The sequence below is a fragment of the Meles meles genome, chromosome 20, assembly GCF_922984935.1.
Source record: "Meles meles chromosome 20, mMelMel3.1 paternal haplotype, whole genome shotgun sequence".
NCBI lineage: Eukaryota > Metazoa > Chordata > Mammalia > Carnivora > Mustelidae > Meles > Meles meles.
In genome coordinates this window covers 22325307-22349883 of record NC_060085.1, presented here as the reverse complement: position 1 = coordinate 22349883, position 24577 = coordinate 22325307, and the positions used below count along the sequence as shown (strand labels likewise).

Here is a 24577-nt window from a genome sequence, read left to right as displayed (position 1 = left end):
GGTGAGGGTCAGAGTGAGGGCAGGAGCTTGGAGAGCTTGGAGAACTCCGCCCACAGAGCATGGACTGTAACCACCGCATGCGTCTTTCTACTCAGCTGTGTCTTGGTTTTTCTCAGGACTGACTTGCAGCACAGGGAGTCCAGTGCACCGACAAAGCAGGGATGATCCCTGCATTGCTCCATCACCTAGAGCCGGGCCGGTCTTTCTGGTGACGCCCTTTCCCATTGAGGGAAATCCCACTGAGGATTCCAGGTGCTGATGTGTAGGAGCGAGGCATAACCTCTTTCTTCTGAACTCTTCGACGCTCAGTCCATTTGACTTTTATTTCCTGACTCTGGTGGGGTCGTTGCTACTGTTTGCAGCCCCTGACTTGTGCACATGACATGATTGCTCACTGCCTCCGTTCAGTGCTCTGTGAGTGGGGCTGACCCACTTTCCCTTTTTCCCATGCTTGTTTGCCGGCTAGATGCGGTGCACATAGCTGAGGGAAGGCTTCAGCCGCGCTTCTCCTTTTTCCTGTTTTGTGATTACTTGAGAAAGTAGGAAAGTACTTGAGGCATATATCTCAGAACTTCTGGAATCCTGTTACACAGCTTTTCAAGAAAGACCAGATATTACGTAACAAAGAAAGATATGTTCTCATTTGTTAGATAAGAGTTCTACGTTCTGATCAAACAGATCTCACCTTTAACCTAAATCACCATGGCAGTTTTGGGATACCTCAGTGCCTCATCTGTGGGCTTAGAGGGTATGGACTTGGGATCACTTCTGTCTGGTGCTGCTGCCGCCTGCCCACAGAGCAGGTCTGAGTGTTCAGGAAAGTTCCCCTCCTGAGTGCTCCCCAGTGTTCATCTGTATCAGGCCTGGCCAGCTTTTCATACTGTGCTGGTCCCTGTGCCCAGCAGTATTTTGGAAAGGAGCATTTAGTCCATTAATATAGGTAAGGGGACAGTGGGTAGTGACAAGAGCCTTAGTGTATATTTAACCCGGTGGTGGGCTCACAGCTCCAAGCTGCAGTTTCCTTATCTGTCTAAGGTACTTGTGTGAGTATGATGAAATGGGGCATGGCTGACACAAGTGGGTGTCCATAAGTGACAGCTGATACCGTCACCCCGTGCCACTGCTGCTCTGTTAGGGATAGGTCCACCCGCATAGCCTGGCAAGGCAGTGTCTGATGGCATTGGGCTGGGAACTCAATGGTTTAATTGGCATTCCATCCTGCAAGTTTCCAGGCTCCGACTGCTGGTACAGAAGCCTTGACTGTGAGAAGGGATGTGTATCTATCTTAGATAGTGGCACCATCCCTGCTTATAGATAGAACACAGCCGCATGCTGTGTTGGGGGATACAGACATGTAGGAGGATGATTACTGGGCCTCGGGGAGTTTCTTGTGCATTTGCGGGGCAGTGAGTGCAGATATAAAGCCTATAGGACTCTCTCCAGACCTCAGGTCCTTATTTTTAAGGTAAAATTATTTGGTCTACATGACCCATGAGGCCCCTTTGAAGACTTAAGGAATTGTGAAGGTATTTGAACTTGCACAAAGCTGTTCACAATAGCTACCATTGACTGCATGGTTACCGTGTGCCTGGTGCTGTGCTGAGCACTTGACATGGACTTGTGTGTTGAGCCATCCTGGTAACCGTGTGAGATACTGTCTCCATTTTGCCGGTGAGAAAACTGAGGTTCAGAGGAGTCCAGTGACAAAACCAACATGACCTACTTCTCTCTAACTTGTGTCTGTGGACTAGCCTTAGTCTGTAGCTTAATCTCTCTGCTGTGCAGTCTTCCAAAAGAAATTGGCTTATTGCCCAAAGTAGTTATTTGTAGACTTAACGATTGGGAAGTTCGAGGTAGAACAATCCATGATTCAAGTTTATTTTTTGTAAAAGAGGAAGGAAGTGAATTGAATCTGAATGCATTGGATGACTTTCCCACCAGCGGTGTGCCCATCTTGACTCGAGCAGCTTTGTGCCCTGGGGGTTCCCTCAGACAGCTCCTCGAGCAGTTACTCCCAAACCGCTTTGACCAAATGGGGAGATTTGTTTCTGTACTTGTAGAATTCCATTTTCTGTAGAGACTTACTTAGCCTTAACATAAATAAGTGATACCTCAAATTAATGGCTGCCTTTTCTGTCTTTTATATTCTTTGACACTTCTGAGTGATTTCATAGGAGAGATCTGCTAATATTTAGGTAAAGCCGAGGAATTTAACCAGTGAGCATGTATTAAGCAGTATTCTGTGGTAAGCACTGTTCCAGGTGTCCTGAGTGGGGGCCCCGCCCTCAGAACTTGCCTTGTGGAAGGGAGATAAGGTGTGAACTCAGCTAACCACTGCCAGAAAGTGTGTGTGGAGTGTTAACAAAATAGAAGCACAGAAAAAGGACCTGAATTCCCTGGGGAACATTGAGGAAGGCTTCCTGGAAGAAGCTGCTTTTGAGCTGGGCCTCGACACGTGGGCAGGCAGAGGTGAATGTGCACGTGTGGTGGAAATGCGTGTGTGCGGCTCAGGGAGAAAGGACATTTGCTTGGGGCCGTTACATGCCCATCACTGTGTTGGCGTTGGGATTGCAGGGATGACCGTGGTACTTAGGTTGGCTGGACAGTGGGGGTGAGGCGAGGAAACAAAAGTTGGAAGGAGGTTCTGGTCTCCTGGGCTAGGGCCAGTGGTGGTGGCCTTGGTGCCCTGGAGTGTGGGCTTGATTTGGGGGCAGCAGAGCCTGATGAAAGGCTCGGGAACAGTGCTGTGATCAGGTTACTTATGTTGAGGCACTTACCATCTGCTTCACATTTATCGAGTGTCTCGTTCTCTCATTCAGTCCTTAGACCAGCTCTAGGTGATGACTCCTCATCCCATTTTGTGGATGGGATATTGGACGCCTAGCAAAATTAAGTGTCTTGCCCATAGCTTTTGCACTCAGAAGTTGGGAGCTGCAACTCTAGTTGCAGACTAGTCCAGGAGTAGGACGGGCTAGAGAAAAGTTTGGAGATGAAAGAACTCATGAGGAGGCAGTGGCAGTTGTCCAAACGAGAGTGATGAGGACAGTGGGTGGACAGGGGAGTATGGACATAGCTGGGGCAGAGTCGATGGCCCCAGAGCAAGAGGGAGATGAAGGGGTCCTGTGTGGGATGTGGAGGTGATACAGGGTAGGACACAGGACCATGGCTGTAGACCCCCGACTGACTCTTGTCAGTGGAGGCACATGGCTACTGGGCCATCCTGAGGCTGAAGAGTTTGGGAAGGGAACACTGACTCACTCCATCCTGGGTCCCCAAGTTCTGACTGCAAACCTTCCCCCAGGGCACTGCCCATCACCTTTTGCCATCCATGCCTCAGTTTCTCTACTAGTACAGCGAGGCAGTTGAATGGCTTGTTGGTGAAAGGATTCCAGAGAAATGCATAGTCATGAAGACCAGCTAAGCAGTAACAACCTAGCTCTTGTGAAATAGACCTCTTTTGACCTCCCAAATGACAAATCCGTTCTAAAGAAAATGGTAAAAGCCCAAAGAATATGCTACTTCTTTCCTACTACTTAGCAGACACCTTGGAGAAGAAACCCAATCTCTGATCAGACTTCCTGCCTCTATGTCCTGAGTGAGCATTTTGGAGATAAGCAGTGTGATCATTCTTTCTAAACTGTGGGCCCATTTAAATTGAAGCCATTAGGAGAATGGAATGCTCCCGTATGAGCTTTCAGGTCAGACGCACTGTCAAGATTCCACTCTGGTAACCCTTTTTTTTAGAGAGCTCCATCCATCACGTTCCCAAACCCATTCACAGCCTCTGGCAAGTAGGCGCCACGGGAACCCCATGGCCAGCTGTAACTGTTCATTTCCTTGGAAGAGAGCACGGGCACTGCTGCAGAGATCCTCCCCAGGGGACCACCTCGTGTGGGGGTGTAGAGTGCAACAGAGAGAGAAGGTGCTGCCCTTGGCTTTCCTGGAGCGAAGGGCCATCAGTGCTGGAGATGATGCGGTTCACAGTGCCCCCTAGTGGTGGTAAATACTCTGGCGCTCTTTGTTCTGGGGGAAGGAGATGCCTAATTTTCTCCTACAGCAAGAGGGGAGATTTACCCCTTGGACTAGAGCTCCCGGTGGCATCTGCTCCAGGACCAGTGATGCTCTGAGGGCAGCATGGTTTGGGAGGATTCAGGCCCGTCTTCACAGTGTCTGGAAGAAAGGCTCTGAAATCAAGGGATGAAGAGATTTGAAGATGGAAAATGACCCTTGTTTTCAAGGGATTCTCTAGACTTACTCTGTCCTAAATGGTAGCCACCAGCCACGTGTGGCTATAGAGCATTTAGGATTGAGATGGGCTGGGTGTGCAATGCAAGCACTGGATTTCAAAGACTTGGTATGAAATGCCTTTAATACTTATTTATGTGTTGAAATGCTGGTGTTTGGGGCTAAATAAATATACTAAAATAATCTTACTAAGAAATTAAAATAATCTTACTTTTTTTTTTTTTTTTTTTTTTTTTTTTTACTGTTCACTGTGACTGCTAGAAAATTTTAAATTCTATGTGTAGCTTGCATTATATTTCCAGCGGAAACAGTGCTCTATACAGTGGGTTTGGGCCGAGGTAAGGGGACCATGAGACTAGGACAGGTTCCACATCTACCCTTCGGCCAACTTCCATAGCTGTAACTGATCTCTTAGAGAGGTAGAGTGGTCTTGGCCTTTGTGACTCAGCCCTTTCTTCCCAAAGAGCCCCCTGAAATTCTACCTTTCAAAGTCATCACTTTGAGTTAATAAGAATTTTTCAAAATGCAGGTACTCTGAGATTAAAAACCTAACACCTAGACTAAACATTCTGGGATCCAAGGATGCCTCTGAGAGAGAAGGGGCCTCCAGAGGGGACTGCGGGAGATAGACAGAAGTCTTGTTCGGCTGCATGCCTTATTCCTCCGTTTTGTGGTCAGCAGGCTGCCTTTGAGATGGCCTCTCTCTTACAGGTTGACCTCTGCCTTTCCTGAGTGTTTGCTTTTCTTCTTACCCTCCTCGTCCTTAGGAAATGGACAGTTTGGGAAGAGCCATATCAAAGCTCTGGGCTTGTTTTTTCTTTTCCTCTGTCATACCAGTCCTGAGCAGTTTGGCTGACCTAGGAAGCCTGGTTTCCTTTTGAAACACACAAACAAAGCTCATATACTTTGTGTAAAGGGACTCTGAGTGGCTAAATATAGCATTAAATTAAATATAGCATTAAATATAGTGGGGTGTATGGAGCAGAATTTGTTCTGCACCATGGCACGCTTCAGACGTTTTTTAAGGCAAGAAATGACTCTGAGTTGTGTGTGTTGGATACGGCTGGCTCACCTTTCTGGGCAGCGAGGGGACAGCACAGTTCCTTAGGGGTCTCAGAATGACTCTTGGGCAGAATCCTTACATGGGCGCTGTTTCCACCTAGAGACTTTGTCTCTGTGTTTAGCAATGGAAACCCTTTGCAAGGATTCATTGGATCCCTTCTGTGTGCTTAGTATTAAATGAAAAATGAATGGGAACTCTCCAAGTTGGGATTTAGGGAACAAGATGAGTTTGCCTCCTGTGGAGGCTTCTTGTACTAGTAGACTTGGAGTGTCTGGGAGCTTTTTGTTTTGTTTTGTTTTCTCTCCTAGGCTTTTGTAAATTGGAATGAGGCTAAATTGACTTGGAGTTTTTTCAAACAGTCTTTCTTGAAGCAGATTTTGACAGAAGGTAAGTAAAAGTCACTCTAAGCTGTCAGGACACCATGGTATAAGGGAGGGGATTCCACAGAACTGCATATTATCTAGACCCAGACTTCCTGCTTTCTAGAGCCCCTGTGGGCAGAGGAATCTCAGAAATGGAAGCTTTTAAAATAGGGAGAGGGAAACTAACATTGATTTAGTTTGATAGTGAGGGACAGTGCTGTTGCATAACTTCTACGGGGTCCTACAGTAATGAGGAACAACTTACCTCTTCTTTCTTTCTTTTTTAAGATTTCATTTATTTATTTGAGAGAGAGAGAGAAAGTGAGAGAGAGCATGAGAGGGGGAAAGGTCAGAGGGAGAAGCAGACTCCTTGCGGAGCTGGGAGCCCGATGCAGGACTCGATCTGAGACTCTGGGATCATGACCCTAGCCGGAGGCAGTTGCTTAACCAACTGAGCCACCCAGGTGCCCTGAACAACTTATTTTGAATCCAATTCTAATTCTCAAACACTGTTTTATCCTTTGAAGAAGTGTATTATGAAGTTTTATATCAATTAGAGAAAATTTGGAAAATAAAGAAAATTATCCATAGTCTCATTATCCTATTCTTTTTATACATTTCTTTTTTTTTAAGATTTTATTTTATTTATTTGACAGAGAGAAAGGGATCACAAGTAGGTAGAGAGGCAGGCAGAGAGAGGGGGGGAAGCAGGCTCCCTGCCAAGCAGAGAGCCCGATGTGGGGCTCAATCCCAGGACCCTGAGATCACGACCTGAGCCAAAGGCAGAGGCTCAACCCACTGAGCCACCCAGGCGCCCCTACATTTCTTTTTTTGAACATCAGTTTTAAGAACAGGATTTCATCACTTCTTTTCTTTTTTTTTTTTTTAAAGATTTTATTTATTTATTTATTTAATTGACAGAGAGAGATCACAAGTAGGCAGAGAGGCAGGCAGAGAGAGAGGAAGAAGCAGGCTCCCTGTGGAGCAGAGAGCCCGATACGGGGCTCGATCCCAGGACCCTGAGATCATGACCCGAGCTGAAGGCAGCGGCCCAATCCACTGAGCCACCCAGGGGCCCCTCACTTATTTTCTTAAATAAGATTCACCTGTGTGGTGGTTTGGCCAGACTTCCAATATCTTAAGGCTTTCCAGCTTAACGGTGACAGAGGTTTCCACACGGAGGGCTGACATGGAGCTGAAAGTACATCTAGTTTTTCTATGTATGTGCAAGGGTTTATTTGTGCCTAGCTTTAATTCAAAGAATGAGATTTGAAGCATCTAGAAGTGGATAAAGGTAGTGGTTTCTCTCTGTATAAATTTCATATGTCTATGTCCATATATCTATCACCGAATATATTTTTAAATCTTTGCAAAAATTATCTTTTTTTTTTTAAGAGAGCAAGGGGAACACACATGTGCACGAGCTGCAGGGCAGGGAAGGAGGGAAGGAAAGAAGATCTTAAGCAGGCTCCACCCTGAGCACAGAGCCGATGCAGGCTCAGTCTCATGTCCCTGAGAGCAGGAGCTGAGCTAGAATCAAGGGTCGGTCCTTTAACTGATTGAGCCACCTGGTGCCCCTCAAACATTGTCTTTTAATTATAAAAATAGTATAACCTCATTATAAAAATTTTGGAAAATAGAAAAAAGTGCCCTACAGTTCTAGCATTCTAATACAATCATTATTATTACCTTATTATTTCCTTTTCTCCCCTCTCTATCTTTATTTTTCATTAATTATGCTTTGAAAGGGAAGGAACTCCCCTAAGCCTCGCTTGCCCTGTCTGTGAGCTAAGGGATAGGACCAGGAGGGGTCTGAGGGCTCTTGAGCCTTGAGAGTGCTTAGTTCTAGCTTGAGCCTGTAACATTGCCATTTCAAAGTAGAACTTTGGGGGAAACCAGGACCCCTGGGGGAATAAGGGTCACAAGCCTTTGGAGTGAAGGTGCCTTAATTATATGTTTCTTGGGAACAGGATGTGCCATTTACCACTGTCTCCCCAGTACCCTGCTGGAACTGGCACACAGTTGGTGTTCAACAAGTATCTTTTGATAAAGAAAGGTATCTGTAGTGAAATTGTATATTGTGATAGTTTATATTATTAGAACAGGAAAATCAGTAGAGGGAATTTTCTTTATGCTTTATACTTCCTTTTCCTTCCAAAGTTTTAGGAGCAGTTTAAATGAGTTGAGGAGTGGACCCAGTCCAAGCAATGTCCCAAAATTGACTGTCTGGACCATAGTAGCTAGACAGCAGCAGGTGTCAGTGAGCCAGGCCTCAATATGGTGCTGATAGCTCACTCGCCCCGTGGCTGGACCTCTCCAGCCTGACTGGCAGAGGGCTGTTAGGAACCATCTCCATCTCCATCACTGTAAAATAAGGCAGTGACTGGACAAGAGCCCTTCCCCCCCACCCCCAAATTCTTTTTATGTAAAAACAATGCTAAAAAAAAGTTGAAATTGTTCATTGTAAGAGCAAAAATATAGATGCTTTTACCTTCTGCCCCCACATTTCCTGAACACTGTGTGCCAGGTGCTGAGAATACACAGATGAATGAATTATAGGCCACAGCCTCAAGGAGCTCATTCTCTCACTCAAGACGCAGACTTTTGTGTGGTTAGTTATGAACCAGGGCTATGAGGGCTGTACTTGGAAACATTAGTGTCTCTCAAGTGCCATTGCATTTCCTGGAGCTCTGCTAGGAAACCAGGGACAGAGAAATGAGGGAGATGTGTTTCCTGCCTCCAGGGAGCTTACAGAGTGTGGGAAGAGAGGCCAGTTGTACCAGAGCACAGGGAGGTCCCTACGGAGAAGCCAGTCTAGGTAGCCAGTAGTGCTAAGAGCAGAGGCTGGGAGCAGGAGGGGCCCAGCCTGAAGCAGGACTTTAGCCCCGGAGGGGCTAAAACCTGATCAGGTAAAGCAGAGGATGACAATGTAATGCCAGGAGGTGGGGATGAGTTTGCTGAAGAAAGGCTAAAAAGATAGTCTGGGGTCAACTTAGAAAAGGCCTCAAATGCAGAATTAAGGAGCCTGGACTTTTTGTAAACACCAAAGAGCAATTTAAAGGCATGGAAGCAGGGGTTGCCTTAAGATCTGTATTGCTGAAGCTGGGACTGTTAACAGTGAGGATGGATCCAGGCAGTGCAGAGATGTGGACAGGAGCTAGTACTGTCCTGTGGGCCACTCCGAGAGGGCCTGCAGAGGCCCCTGCTACTGATGCAATGCTACGAGAGTGCAGGGAGGCTGAGACCGAAGGGAGACTTAAGAGAAGATCCTCACTGCTTCTGGTCTCTGAAGATTGCTTTCCTTTTTGAGCAGGTTGCGAGGAGGTGAGAATTTGCCCGTTAGGGCCGTGGTCACTCCAGAGCTCCGTCTCCACAGTGGGTTGTGTTTTCCACTGACAGATAATAAAATGTATGGAAGATGGGGGAGGGACTCTGGACTGGTGTCTTCACCTTGAAGGCATTAGCCTGTCTTATATTTGAATCGTGAGCTTGGGCTCCAAAGCCTTTCCAGTCTCCGTGGAGCTTTCTCCACCCAGGGAGGCAACTTGACACATTTGTGCATATGATCATGGACCTCTCATTTCACAGAACTTACACTTAAAATTTGGGACAATCATTTTCATTATTAACATTTTTGTAATCTCCCCCCTCCCTGCTTTTTAAGTTACTAGACTGGTTTTATTGACTTTGTTTCATTTTTAATTTAACTGGTTTGGATATTTGCTGTCAGTAAATGCCCCACCACTTTCCCAGTTGTTACTATTTTGAGATTATTTGAAATCAACATTAGGACAAGGAAGATATCTTCAATTGACTATATAATTTTTTTTCCTTTGAGAGTATTTGCCAGCTGGAGAGTTGCTAGACAATAAGAAAAAAGGAAACAAGAAAATTACGTCCCCTTAAAATGCTAATTATTTTGCTTCTCTGTTTGTAGGCGAGCGATACGTAATGACGTTTTTGAACGTGTTAAATTTTGGTGATCAGGGTAAGATGAAAATTCTTTAGTGAATACCATTAGTAGATACTTTCTAACATTTTTCCCAGCAGTTTGACACATCTAATGAAAAATAAGCCTGATGATTATAAAAGATGGAGACCGTAATAAAATGATGCCTGAAGATTGAAAATTGTGGGTGTCTGCAGATATCTACAGTGTACTGACTAGCCGCTCTCATGTGACTCGGGTGGCAGGTCCTCTTGAGAGGTCCCCTGGTTTCTGCAGGCCTCTGTTGCCCGTTGCAGGGTTGCGGTGCTAAGAGAAAAGGGAGCTTCCTTATCACAATCACAGATCCGCCCTGTGTTTGTGCAGCTGGATAGGTCTTGATATTTTCATCTTATTTATTTATTAAGGATTTTATGTATTTATTTGAGAGAGACACAAGCAGAGGGGAGGCAGAGGGAAAGGGAGAGAGAGAGAGAATCCTCAAACAGACTCACATCTGAGTGTGGGGCTCGATCTCAGGACCCTGAGATCATGACCTGAGCTGAAGTCAGACACTTAACCAACTGAACCACCCAGGCACCCTTCTTCGTGTTTATTTTTAACTGTAATGCTAAAGTAGAGGAAAGAAACATTTTCAAAAATCAACTTTGCATTAATGATTTTTTTTAAAGATTTAGTTATTTCTTTGAGAGAGAGAGAGTGAGGGAAGGGGCAGAGGGAGCGAATCCTCAAGCTGACTCCCTGCTGAGCACAGAGCCTGATCAGGGCTGGGTCCCCGGACCCTGAGATTGTGACCTGAGCCGAAACCAAGAGTTGGACGCCCAACTGACTGAGCCAGTCCGGTGCCCAGCATTAATGATTTTTATAAAGAGGTGCCAGTGACGGGAATGTTCTATATTTGACTGTATCAGTGTCAGTCCCCTAGCTGTGATATCCGCCAAGACTGTCCCAAGATGTTACTGTCCAGGAAACTGGGTAATGGATCTGTTATGTTTTCGAACTACATGTGAATCTATAATTATCTCAAACAGTTCAATTAAAAAGATTAAGTCAGAAAAAATGTTAACGGTGCTCTGAAATTCAAATAGAAAAACCAGAAGGATTGTTGTTTCTTCCTTTTTGTCTTCTAGGTGTATATGACATAGTGAATAATCTTGGCTCTCTAGTGGCCAGGCTAATTTTCCAGCCGATAGAGGAGAGTTTTTACATATTCTTTGCTAAGGTGCTGGAGAGAGGAAAGGATGCCACGCTTCAGAAGCAGGTAGTCTTGGTTCTAATGTCACTATCTCTCAGGTGAATTCTCCAGTTGTGGGATAAACAGACTGAAATGTAGAGCAGTCAGTTTCCCTCTGTTTGGAATTTCCTTCTAGGTCTCATTCTTCCATCTTAATGGAATGATGGCAGGACTCTGACCTCACTTCTTTCACAGCCTCCTCCCTTTGCCCTGGCTGGCCCTTTCCTTCCTACCCTTACTTCTTCTCTGTGACTTCATTCTTGATCCAGAAGTCTCTGCAGCTGTCTGTGGCACAGACCCCCCCCCCCTTTCCATGGTCTAGGCTTAGCTGGAAGATTGAGATCACCTCCTCCATCCTCAGATTCTCAAGAACCAAACATGAACTGAAGGACGCCAGGGCTGGAGCAAGGCTCGCATACAGTGTGGGGAAGAGAGGACATGTTCGTTTCATTTCACTCACCACACCAGTTGGTTAAGTTTCTTAAAGACTATGAAGTGCCCAGACAGCACTCTGACCGTGAGAACCTACCTACTCTGATTGGCAAATGCAGAAGAGATTTTAATCCAGGCGTATCTGGTTGTAGAAACTTCCCTTTTCTGAAACCATTGAAAATGTCTGACTTATCTGAGAATTAAAAGGAAGCTAAGTTGGCCTCTTACATGTCTTAGAAGACACTTTGCAAAATACAATTTATGCATAATATCTGGAAACAAATTAATCTGGTTCTTGGTTGATTTAGTAGTATTTTCCTCAGCATACTTCGACAGGAACATCAGGATTTGGAAATGTTTGTCAGGAGAAGCACTCTGATGAAGTGAGTCAGCTAGCAACATAAAAACTTGCTCTCTATTTAAGAATAAATATCAGAGAGGAAAGTGAATGTTTTCTAAGCGACCTTTGAAAAAACGAATCCCAAATGCGCTAAAAACCACACCTCTCCCGCACTACCTAAGGAGGAACAGATTGGCTTTTCCCCTTCATTTCCTTCGTGCTAATTGACATGAAAACACACACAGGCTGCAGAGAAGCAGGGATGCCTCTCAGCAGTTGAAAGAGTGATGCGTGAGACAGCAGAGAGAGAAGGGCACATGTGAAGTTTTTCTTTAGCTCATGATTCATCCAACTTCCTTCCCTCTCCCCTCACCCCAGGAGGACGTTGCTGTGGCCGCCGCGGTTTTGGAGTCGCTGCTCAAGTTGGCCCTGCTGACTGGCCTGACCATCACCATTTTTGGCTTTGCCTATTCTCAGCTGGCTTTGGATATCTATGGAGGGGCCATGCTCAGCTCTGGATCAGGTATGCACTAGAGTTCTGCCAGATTTGTTCTCATGTGCGAACAGAAAAGAGTCTTGCGAAATTCAAAAACTTGGGTGCATACAGGTTGGTGTCTGTTGGTGTAGGGAGCGTTGTCCATGCCTGGGTGTCTGAGACTGTTGCCCTCACAGGAGGTCAGAAACAGCTCAGTGCCGTCTGGGGCTTTAGCACTGTCTGTTTGGGCCATCAGTCCCCCAGCCTCACTTGGAGAAGTCATTATGAATCCTTGGCTTTCCTCCCAGGCCTAAAATGTGTTTTGCTGGGTCCTTCCCTGTGCACCCTCTGGAGTGAGGGAAGAAGGCAGAGAGCAGGCTCTGATGAGTCTCCGCTTGATATTAAACATGTCTGAAGGTAGTAAATGCTGCATAAATCTCCCAGCCTGATGCATGAGCCTCTGAAGGGCAACTCAGAGCCATTTGCAGAGAATAAAATTGATCTCAGCAAGCAAACGGGATATTTAATCCAGTGACTCTGGGTTTTTGAAGGACAAAAGTATGGAATGTATCTAACTTAGAAGCACCTGGTGCCCAAGCCACTGAGCCTCTCACGGCACTTGCTAGGCCCTGGGGACTTCACCAGTTTCAAAATGTGCTGGGCCATAGGCTGGCAGTCCATTTGCAGTCCGTTTCATCTTGGGTTCAGCAATAATGCTTTCAGTTCCTCCTGTCACTAGACAAGAACTCTGCAGACTTCTTTCTGCTGCTCTATCTCAACATAAAGGGCTCTTTCAAATGTCATTTTACAAGTTCGCTGACGTGTTTCGGTCTCCGCCATAATGGGCCCAGACTTTGGTATTAGGGGACGAAGGGCCAAGTTTCTACCCAAGAGCAAAGGTCATTCAGTTTGTAGAAACACCTGTTATGAAACCATGATGTGACTGCAGCTGCCTGGGGCTCATGCTGTGAGACCTCTGTTTCCATCAGGCAGGCAGGGAGGCTCATCAGGAAGCCATTAGTAAGTCGTGTGCAGACACTGGGCACTCAACCGTTTTGCAGCAGCGCAGCCCCTCCAGAAAGGTGATCCCCAGGGAACAGCCTTGATTATCATGAAGTCACAGGCCTGGTCATGAGGAGACGGCTGTCCCATCAGCACAGTGTTCACCTGGTGGAGTACTTAGTCACAGAAGGTCTAGAAACAGACTGCTGTGACTGTGTGGGCCGTTGGTGCCAGTGAGAGTCTGGTGCCAGTTTTCAGCATTGGTAGTAAGAGTTACCAGTTAAAAGGGTCAGTGGTAGTTGATTTTTAAGGTAGTAAATTCTGTTTCTAATGGCTTATGTCAGAGCCATTAATCATTTTAGACCCAACACGACGAGCACTGAGTGATGTATAGAGTTGGGAATCACTGCACTGTACACCTGAAATGAATACAGCACGGTAAGAAGAAGAACTTGAGACTCAAAAAGATACTCTCTTGGTAGCATCTTCTGGAGGAGGAAGGTCTTGAGAATGGTCTGGTTTCTCAGTCTCAGGAAAGAATGTGCTGTCTGTAAGCCAGGACCACTGTCATGTCTGGCCCAGGGCCCCATCATTGTCACTGTCCCAACAGGGTCTTCTAGCATCTGTCTCCTTGTTGTAGCTGCCTCACACTTTGACCAAACTTCTGGCTCTCTGTAACCCAAGCGGCTCCTGGTAGTCCGTCCCCTCGGGGCCCCTGCTGCCTTCCCTCCCTCATCTCCACGCGACCCTGCATCTCCTTGCCCTGTTCCTAGCTCCTCAGACTAGTGCTGTGGATCCAAACATTTTTCCTGTGCTGGAAAAGATGAAAGCTGATGCTCTCCCCTGCTAGTCTTCATTCACCTAAATACTCCCCACAGCTTGGGGCACCTCAGGGGCTCAATCAATGAAGCCTCTGACTCTTGATTTTGGCTCAAGTCATGATCTCGGGGTGGTGGGATTGAGCCCTGTGTGGGGCTCTGCACTCAGCATTGCGTCTTCTTGAGATTCTTGCCCTCTCCCTCTTCCTTCCCTTGACTCGTGTGCTCGCTCTTTCTCTAAATAAATAAATAGAATCTTAAAAAAAATAACAAAAAACAACTCCACAAAACTTGACTGTCTCTAGCCTGAATTTAATAAGAAAAGAATGGCAACTTTCTGTGGCTCAACCGAATCACCTGAGTTTTTTTGGTTTTTTTTTTTTAAGATTTTATATATTTATTTGGTAGAGAGATAGAGAACACAAGTAAGCAGAGCGGCAGGGAGAGGGAGAGAGAGAAGCAGGCTCTCCGCAGAGCAGGGAGCCCGATGCGGGGCTCAATCCCAGGACCCTGGAATCATGACCCAAACTAAAGGCAGCCGCTTAACCAACTGAGCCACCCAGGTGCCCCCACCTGGTTTTGAAAGTGAAACTTGCAACACTGCTGTCCTCAGTTGTCCCAGTTGCGTGTCGGTCTTTGTCCTCACCTGGGAAGTGGACTTACCTATGACCTGAACTGGCCTCTTTGAGCCCCTGTCCCCTGTGCTGTCATCTCCATGTGTGGGACTTGGACGCTGCATCGGTGGGGGCCAACATCCTGATTAAGATCTGCAACCTTTCCTTTACCCAAGAAATTTATTTCAGGGCTCTTTCCAGTCAACGGCCCATCCTCCATCTCAGAGGCAACCACTCTTCTGATTTCTATCACCATAGAATAGTACTGCTTTTGTAATTTTTTTCACTTGAGTGAGAGAGAGAGCCTGAGCAGGGGGACGGGCAGAGGGAGAAGCAGACTCCATGCTCAGTGCAGAGCCCGTCATGGGGCTCGATCCCATGACCCCGAGATCATAACCTGAGCCAAAACCAAGAGTCAGATGCTTAACCGACTGAGCCACCCAGGCACCCCAGATTAGTATTGCTTTTAAAAGGGACTTCCTTGTCCCAGATCCTTGTCCCAATGAAATCATACACCATGGACACTTTGGTGTTCGGCTTCTTTCTCTCAAGATATAGTTTTGGGGATTCATTCATATTTTTGCATATCAGTACTTTTTTCCTCTTGGATTCCTTCTCTAAGAGGTATTTCTTTATATTTCTTTATATGGATGCCCATAGTTTATTCTTTCTCTTGATGGTCAGTTTGGACTATTATGGGCAAAGCTTCTATGGACATTTTTGTACAAGTGCTTATGTGAACATGTACATTTATTTTTGTTGGTTGTATATTTAGGAGTGGGATTGCTGGGTCATAGGTTGTTTTGTTAGAAGTTGCTTGGCTGCCTCTTGGTAATGGCCCTCCCAAAAGAAAGGACCCATTCCATTTTTTTTTTTTTAAGATTTTATTTATTTATTTACAGACAGAGATCACAAGTAGGCAGAGAGGCAGGCAGGGGGCGGGCGGGGTGGGAGGGGGGAGCAGGCTCCCTGCTGAGCAGAGAGCCTGATATGGGGCTCAATCCCAGGACCCTGAGATCATGACCTGAGCCGAAGGCAGAGGCTTTAACCCACTGAGCCACTCAGGCATCCCGACTCATTCCATTTTTAAGGCCCCCAGTCTTTTGTTAGCAGATTTTTTCATCAGCTATAGGTCTGCATCACTATGTTTTAGAAGAAAATGTCATGGTTATTCTGATTCTCTCTGCAGATTTGTAGGTGTGTTCTGTCTCTAGTGTTTTGCTGCTCCCAAGTCCTGGGCTTCTCCCCATGGTCTTGTCTTCAGGACCCCTTCAGCCAAGTTCTCTTGCTATGCAGGGCCCTTGAGTGTTCAAAACACCAGACCTCTTCATGCTAGTTTAAGAAACAAGAAGATTTGCTTCCTGGGCAGATAACCTTTTGTTAAGCGAGACATTTGTAGATCTATTCCTTTTTTTTTTTTTTTAAGATTTTATCTATTTATTTAAGAGAGAGAATACACACAGCGGGGAAGGGAGAGAGACAAGCTGCTTCCATGCTGAGCAGGGATCCTAGTATGGGGCTCAGTCCCAGGACCCCCAGATCATGACCTGAGCCGAAACCAAGAGTCAGACACTAAGCTGACTGAGCCACCCAGGCGCCCCGGAGGTTTATTCTTAATTGCCCTTTCACTGTTTTTTTATTATTATTATTTTTATTAACATGTATTATTTGCCCCAGGGGTACAGGTCTGTGAATTATCAGGCTTACACATTTCACTCCATATCATATACCCTCCCCTATAATTGCCCTTTCTTTTTCAACTGTTTATCCTATTCAATGCCATGGAGTATTAGAAGTCCTTCCAGGATTAAGACCACAGGCTCAAGTGTGTGTCTGCCTGTTGATGACAACAGCCGGGCTCCTGACCCAGTTCTGGTACATGCAGACCTCCTGTCTGGGCTCTAGAGTCTCGAGAGATCTAGAGTCTCAGTGGGTTGTTTCCTTATAGGTCCTATTTTGCTGCGTTCCTACTGTCTCTATGTCCTCCTGCTTGCCATCAACGGAGTAACCGAGTGTTTCACATTTGCTGCCATGAGCAAAGAGGAGGTCGACAGGTAGGTACCCAGAAAGACCCACCTTTAATCACAGCCTTGGGCCAAACTGAAGTAACTTGCCCGTCTTCTTTCTTTTTGTTCTGAACATGTGTTCCCGGAAAGCCTTGTAGAGGTAGCACTGCCTACTAGTGTGGCACCATCGCTGGGTGTCCAGTGCTGGCTCGGGAGCCGTGCGGGGAGTTCTCCCCACGCAGGACTCGGGTGGCAGCTGCCTTCACCTCCCTTTGGAGGAGGGAGAAACCTGGACCCTGAAGGGCTGTGTTAGCCAAGTTTGCAGCGACAGGCACAAAGACAAGCTCCCCTCCTCTGCCTCCATGCCCAGCGCCCCAGTGGGTTATCATGGAGCTTCTTCAAGGTAATAGTGTCCTACCCCCGAGACTCTCCTCCGTCCTGGAGAATCTCAGGCGTCTGTGTCATCTCTCCTCCAAGAAAGGCCCAAGTGCACGTACACATTTTGCCACCATTTTTTCTTATCCGTTCACCCCAGATCAAGACCTCTGCCCTGGTATGTCAGACAGTAGTGCCTCATTGCTTGTGTGCCTGTCATGTCCCCCATGGAGCTTGTTAGACGTGCGGATCCCTGCCCACCCTTCCTCCACCCCATCTCCTAGCCGCCTGCAGACCAGCAGCCCCCTCAGGGATTCTGCGGACACTGGCTTAGAGCTTCCGACCCACACCCAGGGTGTGTCCCAAATGCCAGAAGTGGCATGGAGGCGCCGCTGGCGGATGAGGTTGAGGAGAAGGATAGAATTGACAGAGGAAAAGGAAAGGAAGAGAAGGCAAAGACAGCAGAGGGGTGGTTAGAGGTAATCGGGCATGCGGTCCTTGTTATCCCTTTGCCCCCTGACACCTGGGTCTCTTGGGGGTTTTCGTGCTGTCTCTGTAAGGCCTTGAGTGCCTAGACCAACTGTACTAACACTGAGGGGCTTGGGCCAAGGAACCTGTCATTACAGCCCCAGGAGATTTCCGATGATAGGGCCTTAGGAACTGGGGGCGGGACCAGCTTATCAGTAAAACAGCTCGGAGCCCTGTGACTCTCTACATAGGCAGGTGGGCGTGACTGAGCAGAGCTTTCGCCAAGCAGTAATGCCCCAGTTACGTGCAGGACACACTGATAGATTTTACTTCCCTTATAGTTCATTTTTCAGACTGCCATGTCATGACTCATTCCCTGAGTCAGTTGATTTCCCTGCCCACTTTTAGCTCCCAGCCCATAGTTTTCAAATATTGGTCCAGATAGGGTTTTTACGTCAGAGAGTTAAATATATAGCTGGCAAACCACTTTGAGGCCATCCTCCCCACCCCTTATTTTTTTCATGGATGAAAAGGCCGATTTAAGTTTGATTTTGAGATAGTATTTTTATTTAAAAGGTGCTTCAAACATGAGATAATTTTTAGATACAATGTGAAATATCCTAAAGGAGGCACTGAGCCATGGTGGAAAGAGCTCTGGACTAGGAATCTATCTCTTTGAAGGGAATTTTGTGGTAATGATTTCAGCGTTAGTGTGGAGAGGGAGAGTCAGCATTAAGCCTGCTTAAAATGTTAAAAATGGATCTTACAATCAAATCATGAGGGAATAAAGACAGTGCCTAGTTGCTTTCTTTCCTCTTACGTAGCTTTGAACTAAAAGAAACAACTTTTTAAGTTAGTTGTAATAGGATTTTGATGATACATAAACATCTGGAAAATTATTTTCATGATATGAGTAGTTAACATAGAGAAAAGACAGACCCAGAGCGCCTTCTAATGCACTCTTCGTCTGCAGTAATGCATTGCCCCAAAGAGTTAAATGTGACTTTAAACATGGTCTTCCTATGTGTATTAACCACAGCAGCCTAGGTCCTGTCTGGGCCCCTGGCCCAGCCCCCAGCTGTGGTCTGAGCACATGGCACCTGGGCTCATCACAGACCCCAGCAATTTTTCATCTCTGTGAATTTAACCAGATGTAAAACTCTAGTAAGGATTTTTACGGTGGGATTGGGTGGCTTAATTAAGTGCCATCATTGATTTACATTTCAGACTCTGAATTGAAAAAAAATACCATATTGATAAAATCATGGGCTTTTACTTAACTTCAGGTCAATCAGTGTTTTTCTAAATAAAAATAGGGCATTTGGTTGGATGTGAAATATTAGAACATCCTTTGAATTCCAAGTTGCTTTTTTGTTAATAACTGCATAATATATATAGAATATGACTGACAGATTTTTCAACCCACCCCGTTGAAGAATTTTGCTCTGTTTTGTTAAGGGCGTCTCATTTTCTTTTGTTCATTTGACAAGTGCTTTTTGAGCCTCTACTCTACCAGGCCTCATTTTAAGTCCCAGGAATATAGCAGTAAAAAGACAGATGAGATCCCTGCTCTCCTGGAGCTGACGTCGGGGAGGCAGACATCAAACAAGTAAATAAATAAGGAAATATTGCACCGTATGGATAACTAAAACAAGGTTATGCAGTGAGAGCGGGGCTTTTTTAGGTTGGGAGGCCCCTCTGGGAGGATGGCATTTGGGCTGAGGCTGGATGACCAAGCAGAGTCTGCCAGGCACAGAGGTCAGTGATGCAACAGCCCAGGACTGTCTGATTTGCTGGCCCGTGAATGCCCACCTTGGAGCTGGACTCCGTAACTCAAGAAGTGAAGGGTGAGCACAATCTTCTCACTTTGGCAATGAGAGAACTGGCGCCATTTCCGTGGCTGCCAAGGCTAAAGTGATGGATGGCGGGTCTTGATGTGTTCAGCCAGTACCCACTGGGGGGCGCTTTGGTTGCTGCCATGGTCAACATCCTTGACCAGGGGTCTCTTGATGACCCTGATTTTAAGCCCAGTATCTTCTTGGGGCCATGGAAAAACTAGCGTTGACTGTTTTATAAATAAATAATAACTGACTGTTTATGTTAACCGAACCTTAAAAAATAGTCATTGTCACTAATTTTGCATTGATTTTAAAAGTGGCTTTTTTTTTTTAATTTAATAAGCATTTATTCCTTTAGGTAAACAGTCTATACACACAAAATGTATATGGTTTAGGATCTCTTTCTGAGTGGAAAGGAATTTAGGTCGCAAGAAGTTTTGAGCCTGCTATGTTTTCTGGAAATCATTTAACTGAGCTTAAGACCCCTGGAAAAAAATACAAAAACTGGCTCAAGGAAACCGGCAATTAGATTTTGAAATCAAACTGCAGGTTGGGTCAGCAAACTTAGAATTGGGGCAGTTCCTCTTTTGTGTTTCCCACACTCAAATTCACCCTGGGAAACAGAAACCTTGTCTAGTGAAGATAAGATAGAAACACAGTGTGGTGCTATGCTTGACATCAAGATGGGTGCCATTGATGGACTGCCAAGTTCATGGTGGAATGGTAAGGATTTTGAGGGGTTGAGCAACAATGAGATAAATGACTGTGGATAACACCTAAGGTTAGATCTGAAACTATAAACTGGTATTGAGGTATTGACACCAACTATGTGATTTTTCTCGGTAGCCTGTAGGAATGCATAAGGTGAGTTCACCTAAGATGACTTAAGACTTGGAATGAGCAGTGGTGTACTTTTAAGTAAAGCCAACCATATTTTTTCCCCAAGGTGGCTTGTGGGTACGTAATGATCACAGACACCACAGATAAAGCATTTAAAATTTAAAATTCTGATCACAGCCAACTTTTTTATCTTCACACTTAAAAGGTTATCTGATGGCCACCAATTTCTCAATCCTAACATTGGTTGATAGCTTACAAATCTCAAGGTAGATTCATGTCCTTTACCCCATGCTCAGTTTCCATCAGTTTTAGTATACACCAGTATAAATACCATTACTGACTATTTTGTATGAAATTCAATATTCTGCAGATCCCATGGAGTTGTGGGATAGAACCAGGAACCTCTGCCTTTTATGTGAACTTCAGTGGTACTGTGGAGATCAAGGCAATTTGCTTACCTTTATTTATTTTCATTTGTAAGAGAACCCTCTTCCAACAGGTTTATTCAATTTTAAAAAGTGGTATTTTAATTGCATCTTTAGATTTCTTTTTTTTCCTGAAGTGGATTATGCTTTTAAGGCTCTAAATTTGTGAGTTCTGGAAAGTTCCACAGCTGCAGAGCCCTATTCTAGTGAAAAACAGTGGACCCCATTATCAGCTTTTCCCAAATGGCCACACCAAAGAAGCCACACTGTTGAATAAGCATAAACTAACTACTGATTTCATTCATTATTGACATTTTACTTGGAGCTGGGTGAGGATGATTTTGAAAGTTTGTGAACCTATAGCCCCCACTCAAAGGATTTGAGTTGGATTCTGGGGGGAAAGACCATACATCTCTACTCTTTTTTGGAAAAGAGGTCAGATAACTAACCCGTCTGGGATGGCCCCCACCCTCAGGGGCTTGTTACGAAGTTGGCTATTCTGATCCTTCATCAGTAGTTAGTGAAAAGCACACCTCCTCTGATGGGGGGGAGTGTGTGTGTGTGTGTGTGTAGTAGTCGTATCACCCCCTCTGATAAAGTATATCTCCGTAACACCTTGGACTTGGTCAGCCCAAGGACCAGTACCTGGGCATTCAGCAGACACAGTAGCTTTCTTGCCACCCTTCATGTGCAGAACCTGAGTGACCTCCCTAACCTAGCAGACAGGGCTGGGGGACCTAACAGTTTGCTTCCCTCAGCAACTGTGTACTTAGAATTGCCTGCTGCTCACTAAGCAGAAACAAGATGCTGGAAAATTTTGTGCATGGCTGTGCCACAAGCCTTTTGGAAGACTACAGCAGCTGTTTCATCTTTGCTGAGACTCAGTTTCCCTTGGTGAGGACTGAAGGTAACTAAGCTAAGTGGAAGGGTAGTATAATCTATCTGGTGAGGAATACAGAGAGCTCTGCACAGGGAAAAGATGTGTAAGAGTCTGAGGATCACTGTCATGGTTCCGGCCTTACTCCCTAAGTGCATGTCATTTTGAAGGCGGGTTACTTACTTTAAGTGAGCGCCACAGGCCAAGGTTACAGGGCTTCTCCATTCCCCTAGGGAAATGGTGTGCATTTCCCTAAGTTGAGGGACCAGAGTCAGGTCACTCCTTAGGCAAATTGCCTAGCCTCCCTTTGCCTGGTTTCCTTGTCTCCAGAAGCAGCCAGACCTCACAGGGCAAGGGCCACGTGTGTTCACTCATCAGCGTAGGCCTGTGCTCCTGGCGGGCTGTCAGAGTTTGCATTCACGTCTAATTATTACCCTTGTGCCTCACATTGAACACTTGGGCTGAACAGGATTTTTATGTGTTTGGATCACAAAGTGTCACTTACACTAACCAGTTATCCTTAAAAACCATAATACCTTGAGTCATTCATTTCCTCACTCTTCTCCATACAGTGGTCACAGCTAAGAAAACCAGCTGGGTTACTGCCGCTCAGAGGTACTCTCTGGGATTCCATGGTCACGGCCGCTCGTTTTGGAGCAGGCTTGTTTGGGACAAGGTACCCACTCCCTGCTTTGCCGCTCTCCCTCTCCCCAGGTACAATTTCACAATGCTGGCCCTCTCGTCTTCATTCCTGGGGTTATCCTATCTCCTGACCCGATGGTGCGGCAGCGTGGGCTTCATCTTGGCCAACTGCTTTAACATGGGTGTTCGCATCACACAGAGCCTTTGGTTCATCCACCGGTACTATGGAAGGAGCCCCTATAGGCCTCTGGCGGGCCTGTACCTGTCACCCTTCCTCCTCGGGGCATTCGCCCTCAGCGGTGGGATTACCAGTGTTTCCGAGGTGAGACCCCCCTGCGGGCCCCCCACCCCATACTTCTGCAGTCTGCCCGTTGTTCCCTGGCTCTGCTCTTCCTGGACCAGCTGGGCAAGTAGCTGCCTCCTCTTCCCCCTTCCCCAAGCCTCGAAGACAGCATGTCTTGATAGATGTGGCCAAACTGAGTCACCGGCAGGAACAGAGTTAGCCCCTCAGTACATAGCCATCACACCTTTTATCTGACTCCAAGCTGGAGCAGCTGGGCTTCCGCTCCCCCGGCTTGCCCCCGGCTTGCCCCCGATATCCGGGTGGAGGGGCCCGGAGCCATGACGGTGGTATCTCTCCGCAGGTGTTCCTCTGCTGTGAGCAGGGCTGGCCAGCCAGGCTGGCACACATTGCTGTGGGGGCCTTCTGTCTGGGAGTGACTCTTGGGACGGCGTTCCTCACAGAGACCAAGCTGATAAACTTCATGAGGACTCAGTTGGGTGTGTCCAGACTGGCCGACAAAACCTCGTGACCTCAGAGGCATGGACACCTGTGGCACCTGGACCAGCTGCGGGGCGGTTTTGTGGGCGGAACGCATTAGCCGTGCAGGAGAGCCCTGCTGAGGGGTCTGCAGTGGGGGAGGACTGACCGCAGTGGGGGAGGACCAATCCCGGTGGGCAAGACGTAAGAGAGAAGCACCGGCCTAAACGCCATCCGTTTGAAGCCTCAAACAGCAAGGAGGAGTTCCACTTCTAAGGGAAGACCAGAGACTCTTTTAAAATAGATACATTATTTTTGTCACCATTTAGTTCTCATCAACATTTTTCTTTTTGGTTAATGTATTCCTTTTGGGCATAATTGACCTGAGGAGGTCCGTAAGGCAACAAACTATATCTTGGATATGATAGTTAATAATCTAGCCCAGAAAGAGAGAGGTAGTAGCCATTTAACATGTCACATGATGTCACAGGAACATGCCACTGTAAAAGCAGGAAGGAGACCTGATGTGCACCGAATGAGACCAGAGGTGGCCCAGGAGTTGTGGCTTCCCTCATGCAAACCCTGTGGTCTGGGTTTTTAGAGAGGGAATGACATTTCTCAATGAGAAATCCAGGAAATGAACACAAAGTTTTTCAGGTTGCTTTTTCCAGAGTTAGCTGGGGGGAGTCATGCCCCTTATCATCATTGCTGCGTGCCCTTGACTGCGTGCCTTCCCAGAGCCGGTGCAGGCTGGGACCAGACCCTGGGCCTGCCACCTGGTAGAGAAGGCTCTGAAGGAAGCAGAGATCTGGTGTGAACTACCTCGGCCCCCGAAGGAAACACTGCTCATGTGGGGATTGCACGGATGGCAGCCGACGGTGAAGTGGTATATGTTTTCCCCTCAAACAAAATGGGGTAAGTGCTATATGGCAAGCCCTTCCCACTGACCCCTTGCTTCCTGCACTGGTCAGTAGACCTGAATGTCAGCTTCAGGACCAGCATGGCAAGCCTGGGGGCCTGGTGCTCCAGCCAGCAGTGTGAGCCCAGGCCGAGGCCCAACTCCCTGCGTCCCGCACCCTGCACCCAGCAGGCAACGTTGTTGGGCATTGTTCTGAGGTGACAAGGCATCTTTCTTCTTTCAATAATGTATTCCTTATGGGTGTGATTGACCTTTGCAGCTACACGCACGGACAATAGGTTGATAACAGTAATCATCTGGGCCTGGTGTCCCAAACTTGCTGTTTATACCCAGAGAGCAGGGCACCTTGCATCGGAGGGAGGTTTGGCCAGAATGCACACATTTACATCCACTGGCCAGGAGCCAGAGCCGAAGGGCCGAGGACCAAGACCCACCAGCACACTGAGACTAGCACCCAGGCTCTTGGGCCTTTTATATATTCAAAGGGAGAATGCTTCCCGCTAACTGGAAAAATAGCTACGCGTAAGGTATCATGACCAGTCAGAGACCCTCCAAAAGCATGACTGTGGTTATGGTCTTATGAGGCTCGGTCAGGCTGCCTCAAAAGAACCGATTGTCCCATGGTGGGGAGCCCCGGGGTGGGTGGGGGCGGCACACACTGAGGCAGCCGTCCCTCCCTCTCATGTAGTTTTGTTTCTTGATACCCAGAAGTGAGCCTTAGCCCTCACAAGTTTCTTCCCTGCTTCCCGGAAGCCCCACTGCCTCCCCCAGAACCCTGTTACCCACCCACGCCCACTCGACCCCAGACCCCAAGCATGGCCCTGCAACTACCTGTGTCAGAAGTGCTGGAGGTGAGTCAGAAATGTAGGTTCCCGGGACCCATTCCAGACCTTTGC

General features: G+C 46.8%; 1 protein-coding gene across 3 annotated transcripts in view; it reads left to right on the top strand.

The window, feature by feature from the left end:
- RFT1 (RFT1 homolog) overlaps nucleotides 1-22814 on the top strand; it is a 35660-nt gene extending 12846 nt beyond the window's left edge. Inside the window, exons 7-13 of one of the 3 annotated variants that reach the window (XM_045991738.1) lie at nucleotides 5617-5695; nucleotides 9608-9658; nucleotides 10747-10877; nucleotides 12001-12145; nucleotides 16480-16585; nucleotides 22075-22324; nucleotides 22647-22814. In XM_045991738.1, coding sequence (XP_045847694.1) covers nucleotides 5617-5695; nucleotides 9608-9658; nucleotides 10747-10877; nucleotides 12001-12145; nucleotides 16480-16585; nucleotides 22075-22324; nucleotides 22647-22814 — 930 coding nt within the window. Of the gene's footprint in view, nucleotides 1-5616; nucleotides 5696-9607; nucleotides 9659-10746; nucleotides 10878-12000; nucleotides 12146-16479; nucleotides 16586-22074 lie in introns of all 3 variants that reach the window. The other 2 variants (XM_045991737.1, XM_045991739.1) reach the window with 2 other exon arrangements.
- The last annotated feature ends 1763 nt before the right edge of the window (nucleotides 22815-24577 follow it).